General features: G+C 49.0%; 1 protein-coding gene and 1 long non-coding RNA gene across 2 annotated transcripts in view; one reads left to right on the top strand and one right to left on the bottom strand.

Annotated features, from left to right (window-relative positions):
* The first annotated feature begins 3,303 nt into the window (after positions 1 to 3,303).
* The window catches only part of LOC311527172, a 60,089-nt gene continuing 52,329 nt past the window's right edge, over positions 3,304 to 11,063 (top strand). The window contains exon 1 of the long non-coding RNA XR_014713266.1: positions 3,304 to 3,773. This is a non-coding gene — a long non-coding RNA (uncharacterized lncRNA). The remainder of the gene's footprint in view (positions 3,774 to 11,063) is intronic.
* Positions 3,767 to 6,569, bottom strand: LOC311527170 (galanin receptor type 1-like). The gene is made up of 2 exons (XM_084640855.1): positions 6,430 to 6,569; positions 3,767 to 5,698 (listed from the first exon to the last, which is right to left on the bottom strand). The coding sequence occupies exon 2, from the start codon at positions 5,529 to 5,531 to the stop codon at positions 4,200 to 4,202; it is 1,332 nt and encodes a 443-aa protein (XP_084496981.1). The 5' UTR covers positions 5,532 to 5,698; positions 6,430 to 6,569; the 3' UTR covers positions 3,767 to 4,199.

Genomic DNA, 11,063 nt, shown 5'->3' with positions numbered 1-11,063 from the left:
TTCTTATGGCCCAGGGCCAAAGCCTTCATGTGTTTGGACTGAACAAGGCCCACTGGCCTTAGGAAAGCAGAATGCCAACTCAGCTGCCCAGCAATGCCATCCTCTGGTCATTAGCATCCTGTCGCACTGCACCCAGAGTGAGGGATTCAGCAGAGGCAAACAAGGACTGATGGGGATAAAGAGAAACAAAGACTGTGAAACCATGATGACTGTTGGCTGCATCTTCGTTTTCCTTCCAGAGCTTTTTAAACTGGGCCCATATGCTCCTGGGACGGTCTAATGATCATGACATTTCCTTTGACTTCTTGGGGCTTTCCTAGGGAAAGATTCGGTATCTTTAAAATGCACTTTCCCAGACTATCCAGCCCCCACTGACCAATGTGTACAGAGAAATATGTTTGCTAATCTACACGCCATGAGCAAGACCTTTAGCTTGGGCTCCTTGCGGGGAATTCATCAGTGTTCAGTATACAAAGATGTGTCTGTTGTGTATTCCTCACAGGGCCAGAAGCATTAATGGCATTTAGACGCCTGTCAGGTTGTCAGGCATTAGACACAAGGAGATTGCAGGACCCCAAGGGGATCTGGTCTGCTATAAATAGCTGTGTATCAGAGAGCAGGGAGGAAAAAACCCACCTTTCCAAATGCTGCAGTTGTACCTCAGCTGGGCTAGCCCACGTCACACAGACATGGCTGAATGACCTGTTGAGGGAGGGGGTGTCTCATGGGACACACAGGCTTTCACTCTTACATCACTGATTCAAATCTGCCCTAAGGTGATAGTGAATGAAAATCATTCCTATTTAGCAGTTGTTGGGTAGACTGAGTGAAATTAATTAGTGTTCTCAGTAGTAAACAGGTATGCATGTCACAGAAACGAGCTGTGATAATTGATAGGCGTCTGGGTAGTTTCAGCAGAGATGTCAAGGAGTGAATGGGTATGGAGAGGGAAGGAGGTTCCAGTACCAGTAATGATGATAAGAAGCAAGGAGAGATTGGAAAGACTGAGGCTGTAGTTTATTATGTTCCCTCTTATTCCTCTCCTCCCAAGGCAGACAAAGTAATGAATAGTACAGAGAAGTTAATGTGGACACTCCTATTTTTGCACAGGAATATGGGGATGTTCAGTGAAATTGAAAGACAATACATTTAAAAGTGATAGAAATATTTTTATGCAGGCATGATTGGCCTGTGGCACTCATTGCCACAAGATATCACTGAGGCCAAGAGCTTTGTAGGATTCATGAAAGGGTAAGAAATGTTTATCGATAATGACAACTCCCGCAGTTTCATTCAATCAGATTCTAAAGAATTTGTTAAGGGATACATAAAGCCTCATGCTTCAGGGCATAAATAAACCCAGTAAATGATGGGGTCAGGAAGAAACTTCTCCTATGGGAAGGTTATACCATAATTTTCACAGCGGAGTCCTTGTACTATTGTCTGTATCATCCACTCCTGGCCTTTCTCAAAGATGGATACTGGACCAGATGGATCTGATATGGCAGCTCCTATATTCCCCTCATTTCCCTAGACACAGATCCTTCAGAACAAGATTGAGTACATTTATCCAGGCAACATAAGGGAAGTTTTGCAGAGCTGTGCTGCACCTGGTCTGTGGGTAGAGGATTTCAATTTATAGGGTCTGATCCAAAGCTTGCTGACTTAAATGGGTTTTGGTTTGGCCCCTACTGCTCCTCAGCCTGGCATCTTTCACCAACACTAACATATGCTTTGAAAGAAAAAATAAAATCATTGCAAATGTTCCCCTGAAGGGTATTAAAAGGCCAGCTTTTATGTACCAGGCAACAGGCGCTGTCCATGTCCCATGAGCTATCACCTGCAGAAATGCAAATGGCATTTTCACACTGAGCACAGCAGTCAGGAGACATTTCTCACTTGCTGTAAAAATGCTTAATTGTGATTTTGTGCCCATTTAACACAAAGAAGGGAAAACAGACTCTGGATGCAACTATCTGTTAGGAGACAATCCTTTGTTTTCCAGGCAGATCATTAGTAACATGAAATGATATTTAATGATCATTAAAAAGGCGGCAATCCTGCTGGGACAGATGGCTATTTCAGTCTGGCTTTCTCTGAACTCTCAAAGCAAAAGGCTCCCTGGGAGGCAGTGGGATGTTACTTGAATCATATGTTTCCACAGAACACTGTCCCCCCTGCTCTCTAATAAGATTGCTTCTAGTCTTCCAATGTTTAGGTTTCACAGTATGTGAAATCTTTGGCAAAAAGGCTGCTTCCTGCATTTTGCTGCTCACTGACATGACACCTCTAGTCTCCCAAGTGCTGCTGAGTGAGTAAGCAGAGAACAAAGCATTATAGTAGCACCACGGGGCCACAGCCAGATTTGGGGCCCCATCGTGGTAGGCACTATGCAGACATATGGTAAGAGGTGGTCCTTGACTTTCATCCCAATATTCTACTTGTAAGTTGTATCTTTTTCTCCCACCCTTTACCTGTTGTATTCAGACTGTTAGATCATTGGAAGAGGCTTGGTCTTTTGTAGTGACTATATATCAGTGATTCTCAAACTTTTTGTATTGGTGACCTCTTTCTCATGGCAAACCTCTGACTGTGACTCCCCCCCCCCCTTAGAAATTAAACATGGGGAAGTTAATTTAATTTAATATTCATTTAATTTAATGGGGGATTGAGCCTGTCAGCCCCGTGCATGGCCAGGCTCAGGCCTGTCAGCCCTATGGGGCTGACAGCTCGCGACCCCCATGTAACTATCTCACAACTCCCTGAAGGGTCACATCCCCAGTCTGAGAGTGGGTCGCAACCCCGTTTTAATGGGGTCACCAGGGCTGGCGTTAGACTTGCTGTGGCCCAGGGCCAAAGCTGAAGACCAAGCCCCACCGCCTGGGTCCAAAGCCGAAGACCAAGGGCTTCAGCTCTGGGTGGCAGAGCTCAGGCTATAGGCCCCCTGCCTGGGACTGAAGCCCTTGGGATTTGACTCCCCCACATCCGAGGCAGTGGGGCTCAGGTGGACTCAGCATCACTTCCCCCTCCTGGGGTTGTGCAGTAATTTTTGTTGGCAGAAGGGGGTCATGGTGCAATGAAGTTTGAGAACCCCTACATAGCACAATGAACTCACAATTTGGGCCTGGACCTCTAGACACTACTATAATACAAATAAACAATCATGACTATTTACTTAGCAAAGACTCCTTTAGAAGTGCTAATAGCACACATTTTAACCTGCATTTCCTCTTTAGAAAAATAAAAGGACTTTGAATCTCTCCTCCCCAGAGAAATATAACAGGACTACAGATTACGGTTTGGTTCTGATTTTATTGTTATAAAACACCTTTTACTTTTATTTTCACATGCCATTGTCTTTGCTTTGTACAGGTAGAGCGGTGGGCGAGCTGACTTTCTGAGTGGAAAATGTGTTAACAGAAATCCAGTTATATCCAAACCACCAAAAGGAAAATATTCCCAATCCCAAAGAGCCCATTTTCCTACTGCACTTCTCAGAGGGGCTCTGAGACCACAGTATCTCTTCTGAATTTCCAAAGACAGAACCATAATGTTTATGTCACAGAAAACTCACTTCAGTAGCATTTGTCTGTATGGCAGCTTGGTGTGTTACAGATCAGACAATGACGTCTCAAGTGGCACAGCATGTGAAATTCTCTGCTAATACTATTTATGTTCTATGGTTTCTAGAGTTTCTTTACTGTTTGCAACTCCGATTGATGTCATCTGCAGCCAGGAGAGAGCTTGTTCCATTTGGACTTTATCAGCACAGGGTAAGCAACAGCAAGTGGTCAAAGTACAATGGCTAATGTATCAAACCTGCATCTCTGCAGAGATGGAGCTGCAGGAGGAGAACATCTGATTGGAAGTTTATCTATTCAGTGTGAAAGCTTTTAATGAGCAAGAGGATTGTGCATTTCTTGTGTCCAGGTGTCTCTGGTAGAGATAATTTGTCCTTTTTGGTAAGTTCATCTCAGTTAAAATAGAAGTAATCTTTTTCTCGGCATTTTTTCTCGTTATCTCTCTTTCCTTCCTCTGTCTGTATTTGGGGACGGGGAAGGTTGGGAGAGGGCATGCTAGGTTTCTTCTCCCTCTTTAGAATATCAGATTCAGAAAAACCTACCAAATGGCCATCAGATGCGTCTGATACACCTCTTAGTAAGGATGAATGTATTAATAGGTGTTCTTCCTGAGCAGGATTATAGAGAAGTCTTTTCACTAGACATGGTGTTTAGAGACAGAGACTGGCAGGACATTAGTGGAGTTTCATAGTTGTTCTTAGGGTCAGTGTCCCCCTGATATCTCTTGCTCATTGCCAGGGTGCAGCTGGACTCTTTCCCTGCAGAGTCCATGGAGTTCCTGTAAGAGAGCAACTCAGGCACAGAAGAAGGTGCAGTCCTTTCAGACAGAGAGAAGTTAAAAAGGGAGACCATCTTCTGGTGGTATTTGCTCTTCATTTCTTTGGCTGACCTGTAGAGGTTCCCAACAAAGCAATAGCATATGGGGTTGAGGCTGGAGTTGGTGAGGCCTAGCCACTGAGCAAAAGGTCTGAGCTGCAGGACCCAGGGAGATGGAGTCACATCCTGCAAAGAGTTGGGGATGTTGAAGTCAATCCAGATGTCCATCAAGTAGACTGGCAGCCAAGAGATGGCAAACAGCAGGACCAGGGCCACCACCATCTGGGCCACCTTCTTGCGGATCTTCAGCCTGGAGGCTGGCAGGGATCGGTTCAGGGAGTTGTGCTCCTTCAACTGGCTGGTGCAGCTCCACAGCCTTCGCACGGTCAGGAAGCAGATGATCATATTGAATAGCACGGGCAGGCAATAGAGGGCACAGAAGAGCAGGAAGTTGTAGGCTTGCTTGAGCCTCTCTTGAGGCCATATTTCCCTGCAGATTGGGAACACCAGGGGCAGTCCCTCCACCGCCCCAATCTCATCCCTTTTGTTCATGAATATAAGGGGCATGCAGATCCCAGAGGACAGGACCCACACCACCAGGATGGTGCTGAGGATCTTCCTCTGAGTGAAGAAGGACCTGGCATTCAGAGGGTTGTGAACACTGTAATACCTGTTCACACTAATGACCGTGAGGCTGAGCACACTGGCTGAGACGGACACGGCCTGGACAAATGGCACAGCCCTGCACAGGAAGTCCCCGTACACCCAGGCTTTGTATATCAAGTTCCCCACCGTGATGGGCATGCAGACGCACACCACCATCAAGTCGCAGATAGCCAGGTTGATAAGGAGGCTCCTGGTGGCACTCAGGCTGGGCATCCGACTGCTGCGCTTCCTGGTAAGCACTTTAATGGACATGATGTTCCCAACAAATCCCACCACAAAAGAGAGTAGGTACAGGACGGTGAGGCTGATGGTGACAGGCTCCTTTGCAAACAGGAAGAGCATTCTTTCCAGCTCCTCCCAGTCCAGCTCCTGGCTCCCATTCCACATTCTGGGAAGGGACCCGTTCTCTCCTTTCAAAAGGTCTAGCAGGCTGAGGTGGCTCTCTGGGAAAGAGAAGGAGGAATTCATTGCTGTTCCCTAGAAGCCACACAGAAGCAGCCAGGGAAACACCACCCCTCAGGGGTAGACTGGTGGTCTCCTCTGGCTTTGAACTCTATGATGCTATGACCGGGAAGCTCCTTTCCCACCACTGGACCCTGAGCGGTTCTGGCATATTCCAATGGACTCATACAAGCCTGGAAAAGAGAGTTAATGAAGAGGGGTCAGAATGTTCTACTGTAAATATTTTCCTTTCTTAATTGTTACTCAGTCATGTGTGGAGAATTGTACATAGTCAGAAATGGATTCCCAGTGAATTTATCAGCTCCATGCATAGGGTGATGCCTTTAAATCCTTAGGAACATAGGAATTGTCAGATTGGCTCAGACCCATAGTCCATCTGGTCCATTATCCTGCTCTGACAATGGCTGGCACCAGATGCTTCAGAGGAAGGTGTAAGAACCCGGCATGCGATGGAATAACCTGCCACTAGAGAGAGGTTTTATTTCAGCCCCAGTATTCAAAGGCTGGCTGATGCCCTCCCATAGAAAGCGCTTGAGTAAATGCTGAGCAAACACCTCAGGCTCTGACCCCAGGACAGTACTGTCATTGCTTGTAGGAGTCTGGGGTTATTTCCAGACACTGCATCCCCCTGGTCCTCCCCCATCGCCCAGAGATAGGAGGGGGAAGAAGCCCAGAGCCATGCCTGTTAGTATCAAGCTATCCTGTCCCAGCTAGAGCCCTGGGCTGAAAGACTTTCCCCTGGCACCCCAAGTTGTATTTCCGCATGGCCCCAGGTGTGGTGCTGAGCAGACAGCTCCGCTCGCCCGTGTCCAGCAGCCCTGGCCCCGCGGGCCCTCAGAGCCAGCCCCCGATTCCGCACAGCTCAGCCCCCCGCCCCCCGTCCAGGCGGAGTGAAGGCACTCACCTTCGCAGGGAGCCGGCCGTGCGAGGGGAGCGGGGCCGGGTGGCCGCGGGGCTGGGGCCGAACGGCGCTTAGGCGGATTGACTGCCTGATGCCCGACGCTGTGCGCAGAGCTCAGGGCGCCTGGCCGCCGAGAGCAGGGAGCGGGACCGGTGGGTCCAACTCGGGGAGCTCCCCGGGGGCGGCCCTGCGAGCTGCTCCCGCAGACTTGTTACACACCTGCCCGCTCCCCTCGGGCGCACACGCGATCAGACACACTTCACGGTGTGCACACTCGCTCCCCTCTGCGCCCAAACACACCCAGCCTACACTATCTCACAGACACACACATCCTTCACTCTCACACACACCCCTACACAACACCCCCTACACACACACTATACGGACACACACATCCTTCACTCTCACACACACCCCTACACAACACCCCCCCTACACACACACTATACGGACACACACATCCTTCACTCTCACACACACCCCTACACAACACCCCCCCTACACACACACTATACGGACACACACATCCTTCACTCTCACACACACCCCTACACAACACACCCCCTACACACACACTATACGGACACACACATCCTTCACTCTCACACACACCCCTACACAACACCCCCTACACACACACTATACGGACACACACATCCTTCACTCTCACACACACCCCTACACAACACACCCCCTACACACACACTATAGGGACACACACATCCTTCACTCTCACACACACCCCTACACAACACACCCCCTATACACACACTATAGGGACACACACATCCTTCACTCTGACACTACACACACACACACACACCTCCTACACAAACACACACACTACACAGACACAAACATCCTGAACTCTCACACATTACACACACCCCTACACACCCACACAATACGCAGACACACACAGAGAGACACACCGTACACTCTTTCTCACACACACAGACACACACACACCCTGCACTCACACACACAGACACCCCCCTGCACACTCTCTCTCTCTCACACACACACACACACACTACCTCCTCTACACAAACACCCCCCTATGCAGATCGCTCTACAGCCCCCCCCCACACCCCCCCACACCCCAGGCTCTGTGCCTGGCTCCCTATCGCCCCAGTCCCTGCGCTGGCTGCCCAGCTGGGAGCTGCTGCTTCCTCCACCCCTCAGGCGCCGAGCAGGAAAGTTTGGGGCTGTCCATGAAAAGCCCCCGGGCGCTGGCGGGAGTGGCCGGCTGCTGGCGGGGGGGCAGGCGCATCCCCGTGGTGCTGAACTGACAGCTCCCTTCCCGTCCCCGGGCGAGCCAAGAGCGGAGCGGCCCAGGGCTCGCTCCGTGCCCGGGCTGCCCGGGCTCCGTGCCCGGGCGCGGGGGCCGAGTGAGCCCTGAGCCCGGCGGGGCAGCCTGTAACCTGGGCGCTGCTCTGCCTGGCGTGGCTCAGGCTGGCAGCAGCTCGGGCATGTTCCTCGCCTAGCCCCTCGCTCCAGCCAATCCGCTCCGGCGGCTCGCCCCGCCTGGCGGGGGTGGCTTTGCTGATTGTCTCATCCCGGCTGCCCCTTCGCCGGTCCGGTCCGCAGCCCGGACCTCTCCCCTCCTGCTCCGCGGGCGGCTAGCCACTGCTGCCCCCTTGCTCCAGCGCCGCGTTATGCTTGTCACGTCTGCTTGGGCAGCTGAGTCCCTGGGACTCCAGCCCTGGAGCCAGGGCTTGCCCGCTTGCTGCAAGCCTCTGTCTTTTGTCCCCCTCGGTGTTACTCCCCTGAGCTCTGCCCAGGAGCCACAATCTCTACCCCAGCCAACGCTAATGTCCCCGGGAGCGGAGCTGCGAGAGAAGATTGTTTAGGGCTGGAAACGGTGCTTCGCTTCCCCAGAGCCAGAGCAGGGCAGGAAAGGGATGCTGGAAACAATTCAGTGGCTTCAAAGAGGTGACGGATGTCTCCATCAGTGTCCAAAGCTTTGCCTCTAGGACACCGGCTTCTTTTGCCCCAGTCCTACTCTTCAAATAATGGGGCTGAGTTGGGGTTAGATCCGCGCCCCAAGAGGAACGTTCTTTCCTTGCTTGCTTTACATTTAGGAAAAAACCCAGCCCCCACTTGAAGCACCTTCTCATGCTGTTTTATTAAAAGCCATTAACTCCAAGCCATCAGGGCAGGAAAGGGGAGTTTAATAAAGCCGAACTATGCTCCCTTTTAAGCTAACTGAGTTAAGCGTGGCTGGCAGTGGATCTTCGATCTGCAATAAGAGATAAAGAGGTTTAATAACTAGCTAATGGATCAGAAGCGAATGGCAGCCTGGGAGCTTCAGATATGGTTGATTATTTGGGCTCAGCTACAACCCTACCCCCTGTGGGAGAGACTTGGGAATCTTATTGCTTAATTTTATGGTACAGTAGGGTTAATCCTATCTTTCTGGTTAATTCAGATCAATAAACAGACAGGCAAATAGGATGATGGCAATGGGCCCTCTAGAAACACTTGCCATAGATGGATGGATGAATCTTGTCCTTTGCTAACAAAACTTTGAAGAATAAGGGCCTTGTCTTACCTATTTCTGTACCTTTGCAAGTGTAGACAAGCCCTAAGAAATGGGCCTAAATCATGGAATAAAGTCACTAAAAAGAGTGAGGTCTCTATCAGGGAGTAAAGTTGGAACTGATGAGCCATTGGGCTGGGGGAAGCAATTAAAAACATAGGGGTGGGGGGTGTTAGTCTTTATTCTCTTCCTTTTGCCTCCCCAGGGGAAAAAAAGTATGAATTCTCCCTATATGCTGCACATGGGAGGAAGAGAAGGCTGGCGAGGTTGATAATCCAGTCCTGGTTTTGAGGTTCCCTTTTCACAGGTGGAAGCTGTTTGTCAATGAATTGTAAATGCCCTTGAACTCAATGGAAAAACTTCCATCTATTTTCATCTATTAATGTGAAGGGAAAGGGAAATATTTCCAGTCTGCCTGCCACGAAATGAAAGAATAATCATCAATGGAACCTCAAGTCCAGGAGGGGAAAAATGATCTGGGTATAAATCTCTTGGCATGCATTAGAACAGTGTTTGCTCTGGTCATGTGAAAATCCATTTCCTTTCAGTTTCACATACCTATATTTGTAGGACACCAGAGACAAACAGCTTCTACAGACTAACTGTTATTTTCCTCAAAGCGCAAGACACACACTATAATCCCCCTGCCCTCCCGGTGAAATGCACAAATACCCTTTCGGATCCCTGACATCTGCTGTTATTTCACACCTACGCCAAAAGCAAATGGCTACATCGCTAAGGCCAGATCTAGACATTTGAAATGTACATTGCCCCCCAGGCCTTGCTCACACATCACATATTCTCCCAAGGTAGACATGTCATTGTACACAACATTAACACTGCAGAGGCCAGTAGACATACAACTCTAACAGGGTGTTAATAAAAGGCCCAGGTGAAGAACAAAGAGATGTGCCGGTGCCCCTTAAGAGATGTTATACTTAAATCATAGACTATGGCTGCCTATATTCATAAACTAAAAGATTCCAAAAGCCCAAACTAATGAATTTAGTTCTAGTAACCCCCACTGGCAACCTGCATGGCCCACTGTCAAGAAGCCTGAAAAATCTAAAGTTTAAAATATCAAACAACATTTTAAGATGATCAGTGGTGCAATATAATTAAGGTACTGGCAGTGAATCTAACTTTGGCATGATGCACAAGTGCCTAATCATCTCTAACTCATGGATCAGGAGGACACATTACAGTGGGGGGGAGGAATATATAATGGTGAGAGAGGAACAAGGATATTGATAAATTCAGAGTCACCAAACAACTCAAGATGTGGCATGCAGTCAGAAGGAAGTTGCTAGAGCATCGCAATGAAGAGAATACACTGAACACCAGATTCTCTCTCCTCTCACACCAGTTGGCCTTCAGTGGAGCTGTTCCTGGTTTACACTGGTATGAAGGCCAAATATACAGGAGTTCATTCTTCACCTCTGCATATTATGGGTCTGACTCTGGTCTCTCAAAGGGATGATTCAGAAGTAACCCCACTAATGCCAATGGAATTACAGTTGTGCAAGATTGGCGTGAAAGGAGAATCAGGCCAATTCAGCCACTTAGGGGCTTTGCCAGCATTTCAGAAGAGCTCGTAGTAGGTAGGTCCCTATATAATGTAAACATAATACAAATGCTCAAACCTGCACTGTGCCTTTTGCATCAGCTGCATAAGGGATCCTTGGGTAGGGCAAAGGCAGTATAGCTTGCTCAATGCCACCTTTTCCTGGCACCAGAGTATAGGGGTGCTCCAGGGCTGTGTGGTAGAGCAGGAAGTTGAGTGGCTGGAATGGGATTTGCTCTGGCAATCCTGGGACCCATTGTAATTAGCATAGGTTAGAGAAGCCTTGAGGCTGTTCTAGTTTATGCCAGTGGCCAAACTGACTCCTAGCTACTTCTAGACTTGGGAGTGCAATGGAGGAGTAACTTCTTCAGTTCAGCATACAGTTACAGCAAACCACTGAATTAAACTTTTCTCCTTTTCAAATATAAGGGTACTAAGTCTCATTCTCAACTGGTGAGGTTGCTGAAGCATGTTATTCTTGTGTCTCTGACCACCTTGGGAGTATCCCTGTTATGTCATATAGTACATGTG

This window comes from Lepidochelys olivacea, assembly GCF_965140295.1.
Source record: "Lepidochelys olivacea isolate rLepOli2 genome assembly, chromosome: 10".
In the NCBI taxonomy this organism is placed as follows: Eukaryota; Metazoa; Chordata; order Testudines; family Cheloniidae; genus Lepidochelys; species Lepidochelys olivacea.
This window is presented reverse-complemented; position numbering and strand designations above follow the sequence as displayed.

Excerpts from the sequence above, each read along its gene's own strand:
- LOC311527170 (XM_084640855.1), bottom strand. The coding sequence starts at position 5,531 with ATGAATTCCTCCTTCTCTTTCCCAGAGAGCCACCTCAGCCTGCTAGAC.